This window comes from Myxocyprinus asiaticus, chromosome 35 (assembly GCF_019703515.2).
Source record: "Myxocyprinus asiaticus isolate MX2 ecotype Aquarium Trade chromosome 35, UBuf_Myxa_2, whole genome shotgun sequence".
Lineage (NCBI taxonomy): Eukaryota > Metazoa > Chordata > Actinopteri > Cypriniformes > Catostomidae > Myxocyprinus > Myxocyprinus asiaticus.
In genome coordinates this window covers 14804431-14831641 of record NC_059378.1, presented here as the reverse complement: position 1 = coordinate 14831641, position 27211 = coordinate 14804431, and the positions used below count along the sequence as shown (strand labels likewise).

General features: G+C 37.5%; 1 protein-coding gene across 4 annotated transcripts in view; it reads right to left on the bottom strand.

The window, feature by feature from the left end:
* The window catches only part of LOC127426279 (succinate--CoA ligase [GDP-forming] subunit beta, mitochondrial), a 155716-nt gene that overhangs the window by 106375 nt on the left and 22130 nt on the right, over positions 1-27211 (bottom strand). For 2 of the 4 annotated variants that reach the window (XM_051672976.1, XM_051672986.1), the window contains exon 2: positions 14844-14985. In XM_051672976.1, the coding sequence (XP_051528936.1) occupies positions 14844-14985 (142 nt within the window). Of the gene's footprint in view, positions 1-14843; positions 14986-26790; positions 26838-27211 lie in introns of those variants that run through there. The other 2 variants (XM_051672984.1, XM_051672985.1) reach the window with 2 other exon arrangements.

Sequence of the window (27211 nt, the reverse complement as noted above, 5' to 3'; positions counted from 1 at the left end):
AAACACAGGTCAAACTAATTTAAGTGTCGAAACTTTGTTTCCAAAATCTTTGACTTGCTTGGCCTCAAATTTTATGTTTCCTGATCTGCCCAGTTATTTCTACACATGATCAACTGTCCATTTCACAGACACTAACAAGATAAAGACTGGTTCTACTCAGTATGCTTGTATGGTAAACATCTGTTTTGTGAGGGATTAATCCAAGAGAGATTGTACTGGCACCCAAAAAACATATTTCAAGCTCACCAGAGAAGGCTGAAGTAATTAGATGAAGAAAGTTTCCTCGGGGAAGCTGAGGGGCTTTCATTACCCTTTCTGATTTATTATCCCAGCACAATATCAAACCAGGGAGACGAGAGAGAAACGAGTATCCCGCCTTCCTTCTAAGGCAGGCTGGCTATGATTGAGCTAGAGCGAGTTTGTAAATGCGGGTGCAGCATCTGACCTCTGGCTAGCTTCCTGCTTTATTCTACCCTCTGAAACACTCCACGAGCTGTCAACATTCATGTCCACGTCAATCAACATTGCCGTCTTGTCCCCTATCTCCCTTCAGTTCCCCAGTAAAGAGCAAAGCTATTGCTCAGATTTAACAGACTCACACAGCAAGACATGTTGGCAAGAAGCTGGTCAGAAGAACATCATGCAGTCTAAAAAAACCAGGTCATTCACTGTTCAGAAGCACTATGTGTACTATGGTAGACAATGGCTCCGTTTCCACCAGGCATTAAGATGTGTTTCAGGTGATCCAATCACATGTGGTCAGCCCTAAATACAGGTCTAAACATAGTCTGAAACATTTTGTGATCGGATTACAGAAACCACATATGAATGTGATCAAAAACTCATGTGTCCACATCGCATTTGAGGTGTAAATGCTAATCTGCCCTGTATGCGTCCTGGCAGCAGTGAAGCGCCGCCCCTCACCTGTCAATCAACCACTGCGCTTAAACAAGAGTTTAAAGTTTGCCAGTTACAAGCAGCTTTAAAAAGAAATAGCTGTCCGATCTGAAAATTTTAAAAAGCGGATACATAAACAAACATGAGCGCTTCGCGGATCTTCTTTAGTGTGTCTGATATCAACACAGATGACAAGCACAAACATCTAAAGCTCCTTTGATACAGGTAATCCACTAAAATAATGGATAATTCTGCTTGACATGTTGCGTTGTGCTTAGATTAAATTTCAACCGCATCTGTGAGAAACAGCACGCCATTTATTTATTTTTTTTGTGCTTGCTTTGTCTTTTCTGACTTGGTTGTGTTTTAATATCATGCAGTAACACACTGACATAGTGATTGATGTCTGTCGTCATGAAACAGAGACCCTCCCCTCCAAATCCGAACACAAGTGGTCACAGGAGATGCATTTAAATGACCAGGTGTAAACAGCGATGTGTCTCACCTGACCACATGTGATCGGATTTCTCGAAACGCATCTTAATACCAGGTGGAAACAGGGTCAATAGGGACTGGGCCATTACTTGAATTCACAGAGTCTCCCCCCCCAGACCCAATGAGTACGCTATAGCATAGAGGACCTTAGTGTGTCCCTTTTATCATAGTGCCTGGGACAACATTCCCTGTTGTCCATCTTAACGTATGTTCAAGTTCAAATGTATATCTTTTTTCCTGGGCAATAATGCTGAAAATATTCAATGTTTTTTTTGTTTTTTGTTTTTTTGTAGCCAAGGCTTGAGGTATGTGGCTATACAGAAATTTACTTTAAAAAATAAACCTACTCTGAGAAATATTCACTATAGTAAAAGTGTGACAACTAGCCACGGTCTCCCCTATATTTTAAACAATTTTGCGACCACAGATTTCCATTCCATAGCAATTGATAGTGATTCACATCTGTAAGGCCGTTTACCACTGATCTGCTGTGGTATTGTTGTTATTGGGCGTGCCTGAGGCTCTCTAAAGATTAGACCCACTTGTTGTGGCCAGGATGAAAGTGGTTTATACAGCTATACAGAAATATATAGAATGACTGCAATGTAGAGTGTGGGTGGGTAAAAATATAGATTTTCCGATGCATCGTGATCTTCATTTGAACAATCTCGATATCGATTCTTAAATCCCAAGATCGATCTATGCACAACCCTCCACTAGAATGAGAGGATATCACTCGCATTTGCAACCAAATTATGTGCTGTGTGTCTACAATGTATACATTTTGTTCATATGTAAGCAAAAGGGACATTATATCTGAAACACAGTATACCCAAAACAAACGGCACTGAATCAAAATCAGAACTGAATCGAAAGCTTGTGAATCGGAATCAAATTGAATCTGAAAATCTGTAACAATACCCAGCCCTAATGTAGAGCAACAACTACACACAGTATGGAGAGCAATGACAATGTTAGGTCAGAAATGAATGGCCTCCACGAAGCACCTCCCTCTCTCAATAATTACCTAAAGGTCTAACCTCTTCGGTCATCATGCTAAACATTTTTTTTTTTTTTTTACACCTCTCTTCACATCAGTTATCCCTCACCTATACCTCACCTCTACTTACTATGAAACAATGAAGTTCCGTCTCTCAATACTAGACAGAAAGCATCTGGTTTCAAAGGAGAATTTGCATTTACCTTATGCAGCAGCCAGCTGAAAGAAGCCTGAAATCTTTAGAACAAACGCAGTGTGCGAAGGGAACAAAAAAAACGAGACTGTATTTCTTCTTCTAAATTTGGCACTCAATGGACCCTTGAATACCTCTAATAAAACATGCAATTTAGAGCCCACATCACCAAAATAATGGTGTTGCAACTTCTGCTTGCAGAACGCTGGCAACACTGTGAGGTTTGGAGGCATGAGGTATGATAATGTTCCATGTGTAATATCAACGCAGCCGAGCTGTCAGCAAACTGAAATTATATTTTGATTTGTGAGCTCTCTCAAACACACCTTGTATTCCCTTTGTGTGTATCTGTACAATCATTTGAAAGGCATTTTTAACAACCACTGCACAAATCATTTCTCCAATTACAATTCTTTACGATCCATAAATGTGGAGCTTTCTGCATTACTAGAAGACCTTTTTGGCCATTTTATGGGAGCCCAAATTCCATTTAGCAGGGTTCGTACAGATGTTTCAAAGTTACATTCAAGGACTTTCAAGGACTTTTCAAGCATATATTTATTTGTTTTCAAGGACTATGCTCGAGATGTCATTAAAGCAAATTCTTTTTGATAATTTTAAATAAAAATATTTTAATCATACAGTTAATTTGTTTTTTTATAAAACACCACTTATTACAAGTACAACAATGAGCATCTTTAACTACACATTCTCGCAGTAACAATTCTTGGTTCATTCATGACGAAATTGATGTGCAGTTGTAGTGTGCTCCCTTAAAATGCACTTCGCTTTCCAACAAAAGTGAATAACTGGGTCCGTAAACAGTATTCCATATGACTCGTGCTGTGTTTCATGTATTCTAAAGTCACACAACAGATTTATGTGAGGAACTAACCAAAACTGCAAATGGGTCATTCTCAGAAAATGACTTTCCAACTTACAAAATACTGAAATTTTCCATTTAGTTCAGTTTTTGGCTATAAACACTGAGGGTAAATATTTTGTAACATGTTGACATTAATTTGTATTCATAAAGGACAACTTGTCTGTGGTTCTTTCTTTTAATATTTTATTTTGTTTCATGAACGAAGCAAGTTAACACTAAGTTAACACTAACGAGGGATAAATGGGTTACAACATCAAATTTTGAGGGTTAAATGGGGTACAACACCAAATATTTTTGAGTGAAAATATTAGTTAAAATGTGAATTAATCACTTTTAACATGCTGGGGAAAATCATTATATGCATATTTAAGCAGCCTCTGAACTTTGACCTTAATTATTTTCCACAACATTTTGTAAATTTTTTTTCTTTTTTAAGCATTAAAAAAAGAAAAGAAAAAAGGTTTTAACACTGATAACACCAATGCCATGAAATCAAACACTCTTTTTAAATTATTAATAATAATTTTGTTTTGCTTTTTTGCACACTTGTTCGGCCTTGCACTAATGCTTTTATTAAAAATAAGTACAAAATAAATACACAAATAACTTTACATGTCATAGAAGTGGTGTACCAGTTGAAGGGGACAAGGATTTTTTTCAGGCAATTAACAATTTCAGTGTAAATTGTAATATACAGTAAATGCACATACTTTCCAGAAGGCCAACAATTCACTAAAATGTTTTTTTTTTATTGGTCTTATGATTTATTCTAATTTGTTGAGAGAGTGAATTGGTGGGTTTGTGTTAAATGTGAGCCAAAATCATCACATTTAAAAGAACCAAAGACTTAAACTACTTCAGTCTGTGTGCACTGAATTTATTTAATACACGAGTTTCACAATTTGAGCTGAATTACTGAAATGAACTTTTCCATGACATTCTAATTTATTGAGATGCACCTGTATACACAGCATCCGGCAGATGTCCTGGTGTACCCATCTAGTTGAGTTTATGTTATTGGAAAGGTGACATGCAAGAACTGGGCACCATTAACTCTAAAGATTGTTTTTAATAAAAGGGAAAAAAAATAATTTTTATCTTGGATCAGAGAAAGCAACAAGGCCAGCCAACCAACAGCTCTGTGCCAGAGGATGCCTATCAGAGGCATTCTTCAAAAATGAGAAAAGTTTAAATAAAAAAGCTTTCATACATAATAAAAAGAAAATAAAGGCCATCATAAATTAGCACATTTTCAAAAAGCCAGACCAGTCAATTCCACAGATAACATTTATCACAAGAAATGACAACAAAAGATGAGTTAACAACAGAGTTGGAGGTGGTTTTACATGGTGCCCGACATCCCTGATACAGGTGTCCTAAGAAATAACACAGCCATAGGCTCAAAAACAGCAAAAAAGGAATCGGAGTGTGGCCTGTGTGTGTTAGCCAATCAGAAAGGCACTTGGAGGCACCGCTCTGCATGTCAATCATTTTGAATGTTCAGGTTTGCTGACATGTATTTCTATTGCAGCACTGGGCTCAGATATATGCCACTTCATACAACCTGATTGGGAAAAACAAGCAATACATTTTTTTTTTAAAAAAAAACCATTGGACTAGCGCTGGGTATTGATACAGATTTTCAGATTCAATTCTGATTCACAAGCTCTCGATTTGATTCAATTCGATTCTGATTTGATTTCGATTCATATGGGTATATTTCAGTTGTAATGCCCCTTTTGCTTACGTATGAAAGAAATTTTCTACCAGCTAATGCTGTTAATTATACAGGGAAACTGCTAACTATGAACAATATGAAAATATAAACTTTACCAATTACATTTTATTCGTTTTTCATAATTTTGATCACATTTTAGCTTTTATGAACAAAGCCATGTATTCAATCAATCAATATGATAATATATGGCATCTATTATTTTTTGTTACATGTTTATTATCATAATTTGTACTATTGATTTGTTGATCACGTAAAAAATTGGTACTGTATCTCTAAGAAAGATGGCATTTCTATAAACAGCGTCTGTAAATGAGCGCATGTTAACAAGAGACACTTGAACGGCTTTATCTCATTTTTCCTACGCGTGATTAGAATTAAATGTTTCTTTTTTGTTGTTTTTGATCAACAACTGACTGTACGTAGAGAACAGAAAGGGTATTAAAACAGACAAATGGGTTAATGATAAATGTGTTGTGTGGATCTCGTCTTTAGACATGCGGAACAACTTTTACTCTCAACACACAGTGAAAATATCTCGCTGCTGAATAGTCCACCACTATGCTACACAATCACTGGTAAGTGAAACCTAAACATTTACCAGCCATTTGTCAATATACATTTTAGTCACAATGTGCGAAATCTGGTTGCTAATGCGAGCAATTTCCTCTCACTGTAGTAGAAGGTTGCTCAGAGTAAAAGATAGATCTTGGGATTTAAGAATTGATATCGAGATTGTTTAAACGGAGATCGCAATGCAACAGAAAATCAATATTTTTACCCACCCCTACCAGCGACTGCATGAAGAAAAAAAAGAAGAAAAAAAAAACGGATTTTACAGACAAATAACCTAAAAATTAAAAAGTGCATTCATTAACTTTTGTCTTTGTGTCATCTTGGACTTACAATGACACCAAACGGCTTGGATGTAGCATCATTTAAAATCAATAGTTTTCAGTTTCAGATGACATTGTAGAGATTCACAGTCAGTCATGATTAATTTAATCAATGAGTGAAAGTGTCAATTAACAGGACAGTAACTGAGATTAAGTGAGTAGTATTTGGCTGGTCATGTGATTATAAAATGGTAGCCCCCATGTGCGGACCCTCTCCATGTAGAATAAAACGGCTTTTATGAGGTTACTGATATGACTGGAATATTCATTATAATGTGAGAGGTCTTGATTTCCTACATAAATTGCTAAATTATAATTAATGTCTTTAGGAGTTAAACTTTTTTAATGAGGAAAAAATTACTGAATGCACCTTTTAAAAAAGAACTGCTGTGTTGGAAACTCTCAGAGAAGACCAGGAGACTCGTGTAAAGTTTCAGCAGGATTCTTTATTGAAGAAGATCGGGAGAATCAGTCTACACGTCAGACGGTGCTGTCTCACGCTGCAGTCATCAAGTCTAACTAAGGGAGGAATACATTGTATTTTATAGGCATTCAGTGGGCAGTCCTTCCAGTTGGTTACAAAGTATTCAGGTGAACCTTAAACAAAGAATGCAGTTGAACCCGCCACAGAATGGGGTTTGTCCAGCCCTAATCCAATCAGCATAACTATATCACTCAGACAATTTAATTTTCATAGAAATGAGGAAGGGTCGACACCTATTGCAAAGCATTTACATTTGACTCAGACATTGATTGAATCATGAACAATGGCCACCAATTCACAGAATGGGGCTGGGGCACCTTGAGCCATCACAGACAATAGGTGATAGTCTTAGTTAGCATGAGAAACAAGTTTTCATTCACATAAACTCTTGTTCAAGTTGACAAACAGGATGCAGCCATGTGTAGATGATCTCACAGAATCATGATACCAAATACCTTGAAAGCCCAATAGAATGTGCATCACTTCAGTTTTTCATGTGATGTTATTTGAAAGACAGAATACCACCTGATCTTATAGTTACACTTAAATTCGCAATCCCACATTGATCACTTGCTGACCACATGTTGGTCAGAAGGCCCCTTCCTCTCCAAATTATTGCCCAGCATAATGTGCAATGTGAAACAGACATTGCACCAATAGTCAAAAGTCTGACTATGCAAGACTATAATATTCTAGTACAACAATTTTATAAACACTCTTAAATGAAAAAGTAATGTTCTGCACTATGCCTTATGTCAATCAACTATCAATGGTTTAAGCCCAGATCTGTCAAACTCCCTGAAACTCCATTACCAACAAGGTTCACAGCTTGCTCTACAGGTAGGGTTGCACCAGCTGTGCGTAAGTTCTCACGTAAGTTAGCATGTAAATTTCACACTAAGGGCTTAGTAACTACTAGTTAGTTTGTAACTAAGTCAGTGCTTGATTTGGTTGCACCACCTGTTCTTAAGGCAAGACTTAACCAGTAGGTCATAAGCTCTCCGTAAAGTGATGCGTAGTCGCATAATATGACGTTTACCTGTATTTATCCAATAAGCAGCCTTCAAATTTGTACACAGAACCGTTAAAAAGCCGTGAATTTCAATTTTATCTAGTTACGGTTGATGTTCAAATCTTGTTTGCTCACGTAACTGTCAGCTGTAATACATTTTATCCCCATTAAAATACGATACATAATAAAAGTAATTTGATAAATATATTTGCCCTGTGTAAATAACAATAAATAGGAACTGTATCCAAAATAAATAAGGGGTGATAAATAAATACTAATACAACAGGCTGGAAAAATAGACATTTATTCATTTTAATATCCTATATATATTTTGAATGTGTTGAAACTTGACACTGGGCGACGCACCCTGAAAACTGCACCGTTTGAATTGTTTCATGCTGAAGAGACGCTTAAATGTAAGATTTGTTTCTCTCTCGTAAATGTAAAGAAGTGTAAATGTCAACATCATACTGTATGTCGAAAGGATTGATGCCTTTCACACAAAACATGAGCTCATTGATGGCATAAAATATTAGTTTGCTTTTTTATTCCATCCGTTACTCCTGGTCGGAGGCTTCCTCAATATTTAGTTCATACATAGGGTTACGTCCTACCTAAGTTTAAAGGTGCAATGCTCAAATATTAAATTAGGCTAAAATTTGCCACAACTAGGCTAAGTTTTAACTTATGCACAGCTGGTGCAACCGGCCCCAGGACTTTGAGAAACATGTGACAGTGTTGTCAAAAGTAGCAGTACTTCGGTAACAAGTCGGTCCTAAAATAAAAAAAAAAGATGTAGTGATACCAGTGATTCTACAGTACCGGTAGTACCGAGCACCGACATAATTCGGTACCCAGAGTCTTACTGACACACGACTGCTTTCAAATGATCTCACGCTTATTTGAGCATGTGCTCTGTTGCTCCTTTTACACTGAAATGCACAACTAATCAAATTAAAATCGTGATGTCCTAGTGTGATTATTAAACCACGAAATGCTGCAATCTTAGTCTGTATGTGTTGCATGAGCTTTAAATGAATGTATGAAGCAGATCGCTCATACACTGGAAACTCCATAGACTATCATAATCATTCACGTTATATGAGAGATGACAGAGCAGAGCACTAATCCACTCTGAAGCATTATTTTTATATAATTTATATAATTAAATCACAGTATTTGCGCTTTAATGATCACACTGTGCCATGTAGCGAACAGTTTATCCGGAGAAGTTAAACTTCCATCAAAAATACACGTCAAAATAAAAGCATGATACATAATAAAAGCTAAACGCCTGAAATTGAAGAACTTGCAACAGAAATATATTATAACTGTATATTAAAATGTAATCCTCACTGTATAAATAATAATAACAATAAATAATGATTAATGAATAATGATTGTAATTATAATACAAATTAAGCAATATATCACAAGCAAGAGAGCTTTTGTACTGAATAAAAATTTGTTAAAAAAATGCAATGGTATGTTGACAAGTAATTGTTCTATTTTTTACTTGTTAAAAGTTTGTAAAAGTTTAAGATATTTTTTGACACCATTTTGATAATGACATTAAATTAAACTTTAAAACATGGAATTCTGGAAAAAATAAAAAAGATTTCAGTAGGGTCCTGCTTAAAAACAAATAAGTGTTAGAAACACTTGAAGGAAACATGCATATCTTTTAATTTATTATTTACATTGAAATTTATCTTTAGGCTAAATGAGTGTGTTCAATAGCATATTATCATATCCAATTTTTTTCTGTGGTATCGAAATTGGTATCGAGAATCGTGAAATTTCACTGGTATGGGTACCGATTTCTGAAATGCTGGTACCGTGACAACACTATTGAGATGAAAATCTCATGTCTGTGTAATGGTGTTATGACAGAAAATGGGACACGGGTGCAGTGTCCTTGAAATGCCTTCAGTCTCATATTTCAAAAACCATCACCGTGTTAATTATTTCCAACAATGATCAAAGCAGTCGTTGTGATTGATAATGGTCTCAATCCAGATGATGTGAAAAGCTGTTAAGGAAAAATACAGTAATCAGGTGCAGATAAAGTATTGAGAGTCCATTTCTCCCACCAAATGGAAATGTGACAAAAGTAACTTATCCTACCTACTTCACATTTTCCCATAAGGCCACTATCAAAACCTTTTCTCAAAGTTGTCTTAACTTGTCGAGCCAGTAGAGCCAAACCCTTTGCGTTATGCCATATGCATCTGTCTTTTTCTTCTCAGAGTTTTTGAATGTCAGGGTAATTCTGCCTACTGCTGTTCGTAGGTTGACATATGAAACTCTCTGCCTCTCTAATAAGGACACATGAGATTTGACTGCCATACATAAACCATTGCGGTTTACTTTGAATATTCATACCTCTCTGAAATGTATTAATACAGCTCTCTCCTGTTAATTTTAAGTTTAACTTTCTCTGTCATTTAAAACAGGCTCTTATTCCTGAATTAATAAGTGAGGAGAGAAAATTGAGAAACGAGTTAGTGAAAGAAGCAAATAAAAGCAAGAGGAGCAACAGTAAGGAAGGGAAAGAACACCTGCATGGCTTAACTTCTGCCAGATTTTGGGATATGTCTGTCTAAATATGTGGAATCATTTTTTGTGTCTGAAGACTCTGGACAAGGAGAAAGAAACACCTCAATATTTCTCTGTCTATGCTGTTCAGCGCACAGTCCTGGTAGGCCTGAATAATACAGACAGTGAGAAAACCATTCTGGAACATTCTAGGGGACAAATCCATCAACATTTACCCAGCAGATGCATCTGTCAACAGGAGCTGTAGGAGAAACAAAGCAGGCCAAAATAATTTGGCTCTTTCATTGGCTGGGGAACATCAGAGCACGGCTGTTTGCGAGTACCAGAATGGAAAGGCAGAAAAAGTAATGATTTACATTTATTTTGCTTTCAGGGGTGAAGACTGTGTTCTAGGAATAAAGGTTGTACTGGAACTCAAAATCAAAATGCTTCATGACACATTTTTAACCAATGAAAAGGGCCCTTTGGAGGTAAATACAGTTTTGATTATAGGTGCTGAAATCATACTGTTTTCCAAACACCCTCCAAAAATGAGGAACCCTCTCCAATTCACCAAACCTTCAGACTTAGGCAGATCTCTTCCTCTTAAAGTGATAGTTCACCCCCAAAATAATTTATGTTATCATTTACTCACCCTATTGTTGTTCCAAATCTGTATGACTTTCTGTGTGGAAAAAAGACACAATGAAGTGAATGGTGACTGAGGCTAACATTCTGCCTAACATCTCATTTTGTGTTCTATGGAAGAAAGTCATACTGGATTGAAACGTCATAAGTGTGAGAAACAATTAAATAATTTTAATTTTTGGTTGAACTACCCCTTTAAATAGGCCAAGAGTACAGTGGGGATAGCCTTAGAGACTCTTTCTAAGGACGAGCTATGTATCAGTTCTCTCATTGATTTACTGCGCCATCTCATTTTGGTGGAAAAATATTCCCAACATATCACCAATCAGAAGTCAGTGGCAGTATATTTTATCTTTGCTGTGTGCCTCCATCTCACTCCATCTTTCTCTCCCTCCATCATTCTCGTCCTCTATCAAACTCACTTTATCTTTCGTCTTCTCTCTCATTGTTCCTTTGTGTGTGCATGCGTTAATGTGCATGTGTTTGTATGTGTGTGTTTTGGCAGCAAGCAGAGCTGCATAATCGAGTGGCGGTTGGTGACTGATGAAGGCAGCATCAAACTTGCCTCTTTGACAGTCAGATTACTTAACGGCACAGGGGGTCATTTAAAATGGGCAGCCCCCCTACCTCCATGCCAAACACAGGATCCACTTTGGGGACAGGTGTGGGATCATTAGCGCCACAGCCTGCAGTCAGTCAACAAATAAAGCAAGAGCGTCAGAGGAAACTCACACTTTCGAAGTCCAGTCACTTCTCTTTTCATCCTTTTTTCCCTTAAATGTGCTGGAAGAAGCCTAACAGTATTTCACTGCTCTTTCTAGAGTATTAAAATAAACTTTGTTTAATTAATTCTTCCTTCCATCCTGAGCTGAAATCTCTGAGCTGCAAAGGAGAAAGGAAAAACACTCAACACACTGATCTGTGGCTCTGCAGATGGATACTATTGGACACACTGCATGAAAATCAAGCATTAATAGTGTGTGTTGCATTTGTGTGTGTGTTCGTGTGCGTGCCTGTGTGTGTGTGTGTGCAAAGGAGATGACAAGGCAGAGAGGTGCCTCTTATTCATACTGTGGTGTGCAGCACATGTGACTGTATATTATTTCATTAAATGGCATCCTTCTGCTCTTTAATGATCACACTTGCCATACAGAGGCTTTTTTTATTATTTTCAAATGGTCATTGATTTCATCTCGAAACTCACATTACATTACATTTTGCTAATGGCTGCATACTTTAATATGGTACCGAAATTAACAAAAAGATGATATTGTGCCGCTTGAAATTTTTTGTTATCGTAATATTTCGTTAGTACTGTATACCACGCAAACCTAATGTATTGTATCACGAGGTATTTGCCCAAACCCTGCCTTATACTCCCTTGTGCAAAGACCAGCAGGTAGTGCATTTGCTTGACACATTAGAGCCAAGCACTTGCAAAGCATGTAGGTTCAAGTCTCGACTGCATTATCTCCCAACTGATACAGAAAAGGTACGATCCATTCTACTTAAAACTTCTAAGGAGTTTGCATGGCTCTATGCTTGATTTTAGGCACCTGTTTATAGTGGGTGTAGATGAAAAAGCAAAACCCAATAATTAGAAGGTGTGTCTACATATGTTCTGGCCATTTAGTGTATCTCTGCAAGACTTTGGAGTATTGCAACACAACTATATTTGCACCGTAGACAGTGGAGCTGAGATTGAGCTGCCAGCTGAATTGCCACATGGGTAAGTGGGCACCAACTCTGCACTAGGGAAAACAGCTCAATGCACTATCACAGTCACAGAAATCCTTCACGTCTCACTTGGTTGCCTCGTACATGTCACCCGGCTCGGGCCATGCCCTACCCCACTGGGACCAGGCTGAAACACTGAATGTGCTGGACTAGAAATGCCATCTTGGAGTATGTTTTCAAATAGAGTCGGAAAAAGGTTATGTCATTGTCTCATCCTCACGGCTGACCAGAGAAAGCACTAAGACTGTAGAGTCTAATTCATATGAATGACAAATCCCAATAGAGCATTTGTATGGAAATATTTTGCCAGTGCCACATACATACAGCAAGAGCAGAAGACAGCAACATGGCAAGCTAAAGCCCACTGTGTACAGTGAGATAAGCAGATTACACCTGTGAAATGCAGCAGAGCCTCTGGAAAGCATCCACTGTCTCTCATACATGACACTGAATGTGGGTTTGAAAGAGCAGCAGTCAATATCAGTCCACATCATGGATAAGGCTTGGATTGCACCAGCGCTGATGGGTACAGCTCAACTGGTGAATGAAATTTCCATGATTTTTTCAGCATTTTGTTTAGTATTATATTTTTGTGATGAGTGGAGTGATGAGTTTTTAAAAATAATCAAAATTCCCTTTTGAATAATTCTGACCAATTTGTGATGTGAATCAGTACAACCAATTAATTGAAAGTCGACATGCTGCTTCCGAATGTTAATGTACCCTGAAATTGACCCCATTCTGCTGAATTATTGACAAGCGTAATCCCCCATCAGATATGTTTGAATCAATTAAAATGTGTTCACCTTTCCCTATGGTGCTACTGATAGCTTGTTGCATGACCAACCTTCGAGACACAGGTTCTGGTCCCATAGAAAACAGGAAGTAATCGCGTTCACGCAAACAATGGTGAGGGCGGTTCGGAGGTTGCATTTTCGTTCTAAAATAAAATGTTTACTCCACTGACGGTTGATTTAGGATTAGGGGATATGGGTAATAAAATATGCATTCTCGTTGGCTATATTACATCAAATACAACTAAAAATACAACTCTCTTTTAGCGTTACCTTGTAGACATTTCACTTGGGAAATGGTCAACAACACTTCCAGCTTCGGCCAAAAGGGGAAGTGGTTTGAATTTGGGTGGTTGCTGAGGTGTTGCTAAGTTGTTCTGGATGGTTGTTTACTGCTAAAAGAGCCCACCCCGAAGTCTCTATGATATTCTGATCCATATATATGGCTTGAGTCTCTCTTCGATGTAATATAAGATTTTTGTCCATTGTATCATTGTTCAAGTTTTATCATGTAGAAAATTGATAACACACCTCTATTCAACAAGCCCCATGATTTAGCCCAATCGGAGCAGGCGAGTCATGCTCCAAAGTTTAATACCTAGGGTCAGGGATTTGTTCAAGTCCCCCAGTAGCAGCATCAGAAATTAAGGGGGGCACAGGGCAAAAATGCCAAATAACCAGGCAAAAAATGCCCTAATTTTTTTTTTTTTTACTAATAACATCTAATATAGTTCTTAATTATATTATAGTCCTAGTTATACGTAATATGGCATAAAATATGAGTTGATGTACCTTTAATTCATAGAGTAATAGCTAATAAATCCTCACTCTGAATTAAAGTGTCCAATAATAGGTTGATAACTGCAATTAAGAGAGTAGATTCCAACATGGCTGCCCCCATGATGAGACGCTCTTCGTGTAGTATAAAACAGCATTTGTAAAGTTACTGATATGACTGGAGTCTTCACCTCAGTAAGTGGTCATGATTTTATACAAAATACAATTTCTTTCATTGAGTAAAATGTTTTTAATGTGGAAAAAATTACTGAGTGCACATTTAATGTAAAGTTAATTTCTGACACTGCTTAGTAGGCACCACTAACAAGGATATATGCATGGATAAAACGATGAGGGAGTAGGAGCATGAACGTAGAAGCAGCAGAAGAAATAAGAGATCTTCAGTCCTGTTGACCCTTGAAGGCATGTCGACCACAATAAAAGCAAAAACATGCAATGCAATTTGTGTTGGCAACTTTCTTGTCTCATTGGCTAATTCTGTCATGCTCCTTCTCATTGTGTGAGAGGAAAGATCTCTGCATAGAAGCACTAATCCAGTTATCAACTAAACATCACCTCATTAGTATGTTATCAATTAAGTATTATTCATTTAATCGCATTATTGCTTCTTGCTCAGAAAGCTATGAAAGGCAGCTAAAAAAAAAAATGGCACTATGTTGTCAGAGAATTATCCACCACGTGTTAGGCAAGTTAATAGTGAGCTGCTTGGAATAATCAAAGTGGCACTTACTGAGTCTCTTGGCAGCCTCCAGAGCTTCAGACGCACTGTCAGCCACAAAGAACCGCTGCACTGTCACACCACTGTCCTTCATAAGCTTCTTGCTCTGGTACTCCTGCAGGTTCAGCCATCTCCTGGGGCTCATCCTTGATAACTAAAACACACATAGACATAAAAAAAGATCTTACTCTGAAACATACTATGCATCAGCAGATTTTTAAAGTACCTTTTTGTAAGATTTTAAACATTCTATCAGGTATATAACGTTTAAATTAGTGATGTCAGTCAATTCAAATTTTTAATCACGATTAATTACATAACTTTTCGTAGGAGTTTGACTAATCAAAAGAACTAATCCCAACATAGGTTGTATTTTCATTACAATGGGCATTAAATCTCTTAAACTCTTGTCCTCTACAATATTAATCAGCCGGCAGACTGTGGCTATCGGCCTTGTTACAGCAATCGTGAAGCCGCATTCATGATTCGCATCAGCGCCAGTGTAAAGCGCCGCTTTGAACTCCACTTGATTTCTTTCACAAGTTCCATCTAGGCTTGTTTTGTACAACAAAAAGTGTTAAGAGCTCCTTTCTCACTTTCTCCACACTGACACCGAATCATTGCTGTGTGTGTTTGTGGTGTGTGCGTCAGTGTAATGACTTCGGGCGGACAGATCGCAAATGTTCCGCCCTTCCAACTATTGTTTATGCTGGTTCATGCTGTATTAACGGTAAATACATTAATCGAAAAAAAAAAAGGAAAAAAAGTATGCATTAAACTTTAATAAATCGCATGCTTTAACTAATTAATTTTGACAGCTCTAGTTTAAATATCAATAAATTGCATATTAAAAATATATATATTATGCATTCAGAAAGGTAACAGGGTTGACAGTTTTATAGTTTAATTTTGATTATAAAACCAAAAAAGTGCTTATTAAAAAGAAATGTAATGATAGTTCGTAAAATTTTCACTTTAATTGGTTATTATATAAAATCTTTTATATAGATTTTTATATAGGTTGACTTTTTAGGTCACCTTCCACTGACAAGCATAAGATAAAGTGATAAAAAAAAAAAGAGGAGACTTACACAACCTTGAAGCATTGAATTCTTGAAAGGATGATTTCATTTTAATAAAGTTTTTTACTTATGAAATAGTATATCACTTTTAAAGGGAAAAATATGATGGTACACACATACAGTTGTGCTCAAAAGTTTGCATACCCTTGGAGAATTGGTACTATAGTATGTACCATTTTTAAAGAAAACATGAGCAGGCAAAACACATTTCTTTTATGTCTTATGGGATTCATATTCAACTGCAGGTTGTAAGAGAATGGCACAATCATAAAACAAAACATGGCAACAAAGAAAAAAATAAATGACTCCTGTTCAAAAGTCTGCATACCCTTAGTTCTTAATACTGTGTATTGCCCCCTTTAGCATCAATGACAGCGTGCAGTCTTTTGTAATAGTTGTCTATGAGGCCCCAAATTCTTGCAGGTGGTATAGCTGCCCATTCGTCTTGGCAAAATGCCTCCAGGTCACGCAAAGTCTTTGATCGTCTTGCATGAACCGCACATTTGAGATCTCCCCAGAGTGGCTCGATGATATTAAGGTCAGGAGACCTTCTGGCCACTCCAGAACCTTCACCTTTTTCTGCTGTAACCACTGGAGGGTCAACTGGGCCTTGTGCTTAGGGTCATTGTCGTGCTGGAAAGTCCATGAGAGTCCCATGCGCAGCTTTCGTGCAGAAGAATGCAAATTGTCTGCCAGTATTTTCTGATAACATGCTGCATTCATCTTGCCATCAATTTTCACAAGATTCCCCGTGCCTTTAGAGCTCACACACCCCCAAAACATCAGTGAGCCACCACATGCTTCACAGTGGGGATGGTATTCTTTTCACTATAGGCCTTGTTGACCCCTCTCCAAACATAGCACTTATGGTTGTGACCATAAAAGCCCTATTTTGGTCTCGTCACTCCAAATTACAGTGTGCCAGATGCTGTGAGGTGTCAAGGTGTTATCAGGCATATTGTAACCAGGCTTTTTTGTGGCATTGGCGCAGTAAAGGCTTCTTTCTGGCAACTCGACCATGCAGCTAATTTTTGTTCAAGTATCGTCATATTGTGCTCCTTAAAACAACCACACCGTCTTTTTCCAGAGCAGCCTGTATTTCTCCTGAGGTTACCTGTGGGTTTTTCTTTGTATCCCGAACAATTCTTCTGGCAGTTGTGGCTGAAATCTTTCTTGGTCTACCTGACCTTGGCTTGGTATCAAGAGATCCCCGAATTTTCCACTTCTAAATAAGTGATTGAACAGTACTGACTGGCATTTTCAAGGCTTTGGATATCTTTTTTATCCTTTTCCATCTTTATAAAGTTCCATTATCTTGTTATGCAGGTCTTTTGACAGTTCTTTTCTGCTCCCCATGGCTCAGTATCTAGCCTGCTCAGTGCATCCACGTGAGAGCTAACAAACTCATTGACTATTTATACACAGGCACTAATTGTAATTTAAAAAGCCTCAGGTGTGGGAAATTAACTTTTAATTGCCATTTAAACCTGTGTGTGTCACCCTTCGGGGGCAGTGGTGACTCAGCGGTTAAGGCTCTGGGTTACTGATCAGAAGGTTGGGGGTTCAAGCCCCAGCACTGCCAAAATGCCACTGTTGGGCCCTTGAGCAAGGCCCTTGACCCTATCTGCTCCAGGGGCGCCATAGCATGGCTGACCCTGCACTCTGACCCCAGCTTAGCTGGGATATGTGAAAAAAAAAAAAAGAATTTCACTGTAAATGTGCAAACGTATAATGTGTGATAAATAAATACAATTATTATTATTATAATTAATTATAAATTACAATTATAATTAATTAATTATTGTGTGTCTGTAACAAGGCCAAACATTCAAGGGTATGTAAACTTTTGATCAGGGCCATTTGGGTGATTTCTGTTATCATTATGATTTAAAAAGGAGCCAAACAACTATGTGATAATAAATGGCTTCATATGATCACTATCCTTAAATAAAATACACTTTTTTTTTGCATGATCAGTCATATTTTCAAAATCAATGCCAAAATTTCACAATTTCTGCCAGAGTATGCAAATTTTTGAGCACAACTGTATCCTTGGGACACAACTTCAAGTCTTTTTCATGATACATTAACAGATATCCATTTTACTAAAGCAGCTTCAAGACCATTCGTGTCTTCTTTCCATTCATGGTCAGGTTAATATTCACACACATACACGATCACAACCTTTTATGATCATTCAATTTGATAGTTAATAACCCATAAGACACTCATTAAATAGACAATTTCCCATTATCCAGCACTACTGAACGAGACTTAAACTGGTTATCAGAGCAGTGCTGGCTGTTGAAGAGTCTCACAGTGCTAAATGCAGTCAAGCACTTGATTAAGTCATGCTTTTGAACAACTCTCCATGGCTTCCCCTAATTCAGCATCTAAGTGTCTCTATGGAGAATAATGAGGGAGGCCACCAAAGTTGACAGCCTGTGGAAGAGCAGATTACAGAAGTGTTCACTCAGAAGTGTACACTACAGACATGTACACTCAGAACTACACACCCTGTCCTAAATGTCTTAATATAGAATTGAAGTGTCTAAAATGGAGACATGGTCTACAATAAGAAGTGCACACAACAGAAGTGTACATTCAGAAGTGAGCACTCTTGTTGTGTACACAAAGAACTGCATACTATAGAAACATAAACTCAGACACACTCTAATGCCCTGGTCCTAAAAGCGTACATAATGTGGTCTCGTTGATTTTCTTTGCATTACATCAATTAAGGGGTTATTTCCACTTGGTCACTTCATGCATTTTCACTGATCGGATAGCTACCCGATCACGAAAGTGCAAATTCCCTCCAAGGCGCATTCAAGATTATCTGATCACTCAAACCTCAGGAGGTGGTTTGAGACACATGTAAGACAGGAAGAGTAGCTTAAATGCATCTGGTTGTTTGTAAATGGAATGTGAATGTTAAAATTAATAGCAAACCAAGTGTAAATTCCCACAAAGTGTGGACTCGGAAAAATGTCATGGGCTGAGGCCATCATTTGATTGAGATATGGTAATATGTGATTAGTAAATTGCAAAAGGCATTGATTAAAAGTCAGATAAATATGGTCTGTGGGTATTTCAGATTAAGTGGGTGACGCACTGTTCTGTGCATGCATGGGGCTCATGGGCTTTTAGCATTTTTAGAGCAGTTCTGTAAACACACAGTATAAGAGAAAAGGAGGAGATGACAGCACTTCACCAGATGCAGAACATTTTAAACTGTGTTACACACACTGACGCTGCACATTCAGTGTAAAAATAAATGCTCCAGGGGAAGAAGTAAATAGGACTATATATTACTTTAATATAAAACAAATCTAATCCTCAAAATAATAATGATAATTACCTATTATATTATAATAATAAACTTGACTGGGTCCCACAGTAATAATTTAGTATTATGCAATATTCAACTGGGTTTCAAAAAATAAGTGAAGTCGTTTTTGCACACCTTGTTCATTCACATTTTTTTTAAAATAAGTATAAATATATGAAAGTAAATAATGCTTTTTATTAAGCTACTATGTATTATTGTATATAAAATATAAATATAAAAGTGCATATTAATGAAAATGATTAAATATCACTATCCCTCGTGATCATTTAGTGAAAAACTGTGAGAAACATGCCTTCCTTATTTTGAAATAGATTTTTATTTAATGCCCATAAAATATTGAATCTGCTTGGCTACAATGACTGTTTTGATTAAATGATTATTGAAAAGCAAACACATAATTATAGAGATATATATTGAATATCGTCAATAGCCAGAAAAATATTGTGATATAATTTTGTAACATATCACCCAGCCCTACACTGCATTCACTCATTTTTGGACCCCATTGACTTGCATGGTATGGATCTAAACACACAATTTCGCTTTGAAAATATATTTGTTTTACACATAAGAAATAAATTCATATGTTTGAGCCAGCATAAGTGTAAGTAAATGATGAGAGAATTATTATTTTTGGGTGAGCTATTCCTTCAACATTCTGTAAGCGGCAACTTCTAAAAAATCTACCCATCACCTCAATTAAGTATACAAGACTATTATCTGCTGTAAAACATTACATTTTCCAGAGTAAGGTATTATTTTCCTGGTTGGCATCTGCTGAGAGTCCCCTAGGGGTCATCCCTAATGGCCACTGAGGAGCATTCACTGAATATTTGTACTTTTTATTTAAGGGGGTGGCTACAGCCACATTAAACTGAACACAGCTCCCTGTTGTACAAGCTAGCATTTTGTTAACGTGGCTACTTGGTTATAAAGAGTTTAGAGGCAGGACACTAAGAAATAAAGCTGCCTCACAGACACATAAATCCAGCCACACCTCATACTTTGAAAATTTCTGATGCCCTACTTAGCATGCTAGTGTGCTGAAATTCGGCATTCACAGAGTCACGGACTCCAGAGCAACATTTATCCTCAGTCAGCCACATTGCTGAAGATTTATATTTAGACTACAGAGGGGGGTTTATTATTTGAATGTCTGGGGGCTTACTGTTACACTGGGTTTACTGTTCACAGCTTTTTATTAATTCATATGGGAAATAAGTGCTGTTTTCTCAATAGATAATACTTTATTTCATCAGCAATAAAGTATCCTTTACATCAACAAAAATAGAGAAAGAAAAATTATGTGAAGTTCAACACAAAGCTTATTTTACTCATAAATCGGAAAATATTTTATTTAAAAACCCATTTGAAATTCCATGGCTCGACAAGAGCTATACAGGAAAGAGATAACACTGATAACAAGGAAATACAGTTGTGTCATTCTCCAAAACACCTTGTAGATACCAAACCATCCTTACAGTGCATCCGGAAAGTATTCACAGCGCTTCACTTTTTCCACATTTTGCTATGTTACAGCCTTATTCCAAAATGGATTAAATTCATTATTTTCCTCAAAATTCTACAAACAATACCCCATAATGACAACGTGACAGAAGTTTGTTTGAAATCTTTGCAAATGTATTAAAAATAAAAAATGAAACAAAATCACATGTACATAAGTATTCACAGCCTTTGCCATGACACTCAAAATTGAGCTCAGGTGCATCCTGTTTCCACTGATCATCCTTGAGATGTTTCTACAACTTGTTTGTAGTCCACCTGTGGTAAATTCAGCTGATTGGACATGATTTGGAAAGGCACACACCTGTCTATATAAGGTCCCACAGTCAACCGTGCATGTCAGAGCACAAACCAAGCCATGAAGTCCAAGGAATTGACTGTAGACCTCCGAGACAGGATTGTATCGAGGCACAGCTCTAGGGAAGGGTACAGAAAAATTTCTGCAGCATTGAAGGTCCCAATGAGCACAGTGGCCTCCATCATCTGTAAAAGGAAGAAGTTTGGAACCACCAGGACTCTTCCTAGAGCTGGCCACCTGGCCAAACCGAGCGATCGGGGGAGAAGGGCCTTAGTCAGTGAGGTGACCAAGAACCCGATGGTCACTCTGACAGAGCTCCAGCATTTCTCTGTGGAGAGAGGAGAACCTTCCAGAAGAACAACCATCTCTGCAGCACTCCACCAATCAGGCCTGTATGGTAGAGTGGCCAGACGGAAGCCACTCCTCAGTAAAAGGCACATGACATCCCACCTGGAGTTTGCCAAAAGGCACCTGAAGGACTCTCAGACCATGATAAACAAAGATTTAACTCTTTGGCCTGAATGGCAAGCATCATGTCTGGAGGAAACCAGGCACCGCTCATCACCTGGCCAATACCATCCCTACAGTGAAGCATGGTGGTGGCAGCATCATGCTGTGGGGATGTTTTTCAGCGGCAGGAACTGGGAGACTAGTCAGGATCGAGGGAAAGATGAATGCAGCAATGTACAGAGACATCCTTGATGAAAACCTGCTCCAAAGCGCTCTCGACCTCAGACTGGGGCGAAGGTTCATCTTCCAACAGGACAATGACCCTAAGCACAGAGCCAAGTTAACAAAGGAGTGGCTCCAGGACAACTCTGTGAATGTCCTTGAGTGGCCCAGCCAGAGCCCAGACTTGAACCCGATTGAACATCTCTGGAGAGATCTGAAAATGGCTGTGCACCGACGCTCCCCATCCAACCTGATGGAGCTTGAGAGGTCCTGCAAGAAGAATGGGAGAAACTGCCCAAAAATAGGTGTGCCAAGCTTGTAGCATCATACTCAAAAAGACTTGAGGCTGTAATTGGTGGCAAAGGTGCTTCAACAAAGTATTGAGCAAAGGCTTTGAATACTTATGTACATGTGATTTTTTTCGTTTTAATAAATTTGCAAAGATTTCAAACAAACTTCTTTCACGTTGTCATTACGGGGTATTGTTTGTAGAATTTTGAGGAAAATAATGAATTGAATCCATTTTGGATTAAATGGATTAAATTCGCTCAGTTTGGCCAGGTGGCCAGCTCTAGGAAGAGTCCTGGTGGTTCCAAACTTCTTCCTTTTACGGATGATGGAGGCCACTGTGCTCATTGGGACCTTCAATGCTGCAGAAATTTTTCTGTACCCTTCCCCAGATCTGTGCCTCGATACAATCCTGTCTCGGAGGTCTACAGTCAATTCCTTGGACTTCATGGCTTGGTTTGTGCTCTGACATGCACGGTTGACTGTGGGACCTTATATAGACAGGTGTGTGCCTTTCCAAATCATGTCCAATCAGCTGAATTTACCACAGGTGGACTACAAACAAGTTGTAGAAACATCTCAAGGATGGTCAGTGGAAACAGGATGCACCTGAGCTCAATTTTGAGTGTCATGGCAAAGGCTGTGAATACTTATGTACATGTGATTTTTTTTTTTTTTTTTCATTTTTTTTTTTAATACATTTGCAAAGATTTCAAACAAACTTCTGTCACGTTGTCATTATGGGGTATTGTTTGTAGAATTTTGAGGAAAATAATGAATTTAATCCATTTTGGAATAAGGCTGTAGCATAACAAAATGTGGAAAAAGTGAAGCGCTGTGAATACTTTCCGGATGCACTGTATATTCAGCCCTGTGTTGATCAAACACTAAAAAGAACAATGACATCAGATGGCAGGTGTCAGGTGTGTGAAAAACTAAAACTGGAATCTAATTACAGCATTATAAATGTAAAAATATCTAAACCAAAGCGTGAATCTGAAGTGATGATATTTGCTTTTCTAACAGTTTTATTTTTGTGTTTCTGTCTGACAGGTGCCATCTGCATTCCCGTTTCACATGCCGCGTGATTAACCGGACTTTGGAAGTGCTGAAAGAGCACCATGGCAACCTCTTTGCAAATGTTGGCAGTAATTGTTTTCCTACCCCCTTCTAGCTAATTTTATCAGGAACCCACTGTGTAGGTTTACAGGTTATTAGTTCACTCAAGGACAAAGTGAGGTTGAGGTGGAGCTGGACTGGGAGGCAGACAGGCAGAGGCGCTAGCGCTGTACTCCGTGAGGAAGTGGAAAAGAGGGGGACGGGCAGGTGTCTGATCCCCCCTGAGACTTTGCCTCAACAGTAATTATCTTCATCAGCACTCTGGAGACACCGCCAATTAAATACCAACACACACACACAAACACCTCTTCACATTTTCCAACACCCAGAAACACTCGCACACACAGGCTCAAAGATGAAAAAACAAAACAGGCTTAAAATCACATAAACAGATTTTAGCGTATTGAGATAAACACACTTATTTAAGCATCATATGGTAGGTTAAATTAAACTTTTTAAAGTAATTTTTTTATTTTAATTTGCACATTTATATTTAATTTTATTTTTTAACAATAATATTTTAATGAATAATGACTCTAGGCTGTCCCTTAAAAAAAAAAACACCACATAATCACAGTAAAATTACTCAGTAAGTGCACTATATTCCAAGTCTTTTGAAGGAATACATCACTTTGTATTATGAACAGGCCAAAATTTTAGTAGTTATTCACTCTTAAATCCAACTTTCAAATTCAGCCCCCAAATCAAATATGGAAACTACAACCAAGACTGGACATCAATAACATCAAACCTCATTTGTACTTGCGTGTCTTGTGACCAAACATCATGATGTCAAACCTTGACACAAATCAAATATGCCACCTACAGTGCAGGTTTGATTTGTATTATTAAAATTTCTATTATCTAAGCATTATCTAAGATTAATAAATGTTGTAAAACTACTGTTCATTGTTAGATAATGTTAACTAATGCGTTAACTAAAGTTCACGTTAACATATTCAACATTATTGTAGTGTTACCAAATAAAATATATGAGAAAGGTACATGAGAATCAAACAGTTCTAGTTGATGCTTGTGTTCAGTAATTTCAAAAGACAATTGTGTACTATGGTGTAACTGATTTATTATATGTGTGACATGCAAAATACCATCTCACCAAACGATTAAATGTCACTTTTCAATCCATCAATCAAAGTAAGTCTCAGTCAGTCAGAGACTGACAACTTAAAACCCAGTTTTTTAACTTTCTCCATGAAAAGTCAAGTCAATATTTTCAAATTTAGAGAATTAAACATCTCCAAGTCGACATGACTTTTTGTGAGAGTTTACCTTTTGGCAAGCTTGAAGTGACAACCATGACATTCTGCAATGATTGCTAAAAGTCAAAAGAATGGCACTTCTAGGTACAAAAATGAAATTCTCCATTTCCTCGTCAAAGACATTTTACCTAAAATCTGCTCAATAGATTATGACACCACATAATCACAAAGCTGCTGACTCAGTTCTACTCAGTCATCATTGAGTCTGTCCTGTGTACATTTATAACTGTCTGGTTTGGTTCAGCCACCAAATCAGACAGAAGGACACACCAACGAGCAATCAGGACTGCTGAGTGGATTATTGGTGCCCCCCTGCCCACCCTCCAAGTCCTGTACTCTCCAGAGTGAGGAAACATGCAGGTAGAATCACTCTGGACCCCACACACCCTGCCCACTTCCTCTTTGAACTGTTGCCATCTGGCCGGCGCTACAGAGCACTGAGCGACAGGACATCCAGGCACAAGAACAGTTGTTACCCTCAGACCATTTTCCACATGAACATTTAAACTGCCTCAGGACTCCCCCCCATAGTGCACTAATGTAAATACATATCTCATGTACATATGTAAATTCACATATTTAATTCAATAACTGCACATTAATTACCACTTGCACATGTACATACACCATTCATATGTCCTATTATTTGTATGTCTATTTATACTCTTACCTTGTTTTATTTTCTGTGTCTCACTGTAATGTTCTCTGTGCACTTGTTTCTCTTATCACCAAATAAATTCCTTGTGTACATGAGAAAACTTGGCAATAAAGCTCATTCTGATTCTGATGACAGTCCCAATTAGTAGTCGACCAATATTGCCAAGGCTGATAAATAGGGCGATTTCAGAATTTATTTTATTATCGGCCAATACATTTTTCGTTTGGCCAATTGGTTTCTTAAGGCCACAAGGGCACAGAGAATTGCCTGCTTACATGCGAAGGAGCATCTGAGACATGTAAATGACCAATCACAGTTCGTTTTGATGTTATGTACCATCGTGTTACTACAATAATAGAGGTGTGCAACAAAGTCTCATTTAAATGGTCCGCATTACAGAGCCATGACACGTAAAGTGCTCGCATGTTTCCTTCTTCATCTCTCTCCTCAACATTTCCCTGTATCTCTTAACTGTCTTGTCTAATGATAAAAAGGCAAATATCAATAAAACTTCTATCATATACTGTCTGCAAATATGCGGATATCTCATTTAAATAGATGTAATTCACAAACCTCATGAAACTCCAGCATTTTCTTCCCGTCCAGCGTTAATCTAATATCTTCCTCTGAAGCGCGTATTCCATCAGCCAGAATAAAAACTTCAGGATAAGGATCAAATGTTCCTCTAATAATTCACAAATCATGATAGTCAGTCCGTGATAATCCAAGCAGGAGATCCACTGCGTTTAAACTCTCAGTAGATTGCTGCTGCTCTTGCTGGATCCGCACGAGCATGTGAGTGCAACATCAAAGTAAAAGTGCTTCACGTGCACTATGAGTAAATGCCATTTTCACTGTGTACTGTATGTACAATTAGATTGATTGGGTCTTTTATGAGAAAATGTGATTGGTAATGCGCAGATTTCATTCATTGTTGCTGGACTACTGTGTGTACTGTTATTTCCTTCTTTGTAATATATTAACAATTTCTTCATGCAGAAATAAATTACAAACATTTTATGACTAAACAGTAATCAGAACAAAATGCTATCTTATTTTTTAAAGATATTTAAATATAACAAAATTATATTAATAAGTTCTATTAATACAAGTTTGTGTGAAATTAAGTAAATATAGTGCAAAATAAGATTTTCGGCATTGTATTGGCCTATCGGCCACCCTATTCTCTGGATATCAGCATCAGCCATTAAAAAACCCATATCAGTCGACCACTAGTCCTAACCATATTTTATCATCTCATCATTAAACAATTAATTTAACTATGGCTTTGCAGATACAAGCTTTAATAGCTCTAGGAATATGTTAATTTAACATCTTGGATAATTAATTATTGCGTTTTAAAGACAGCGTGTCAAATTAATAATCTGATAATCATATCCTCTGCCAAAGCTCTGAATTTCCATTGGCTTTTGCATTCAGATTTATAAGTTTCACCAGTTTTCACGATTTGGAATGATATGGGGATGACATTGCGTTTTTGAGTAAACTATTCCTTTAATATATCTTTGGGCCTCATTTTTGACTTCTACAAAGAATCTTTGGACTGCAAACATTACAATCTATCAAAAGAGCCAATGATCGGGAAAAATTGAGGGCTTGCCCACATTGTAACACTGCTTCCCATTGCAGAAATAGAAAAATAATGTTATGCAAATTAACTTTTACCATAATCCAGTCTCCATTCATGGCACAGATAAGACTACTCTTAACAGCTACCTGGGGAAAAAAAAAAAAAAAACTGTGAAATAATATTGGGAGGGAGAATTTTCAGGTCAACAACTAGGTCAACAAACAATATAGATTACAGTTTCACCATCAAAGCCATGAAGAACAAAAAGAGAGCCCTAAACTTTGACTAAAGGATTCAGAGAATCTAAAGACTATCAATATCCCAGGGAGTAGACTTGCCACGATATTATAATTTTCACACCGGTGCAGTGTTCACGTTCCAACCGACTAACACCGGTACTGACGCTAAGTGGTACTATGGGGAGATTTTCGTTAAGCAATAGCCTACACAATAATGCAAGGCAGCTTGATTTCAAACTTTGAACTTTATTTCTTAATTTATTTTAATATTTTAAAT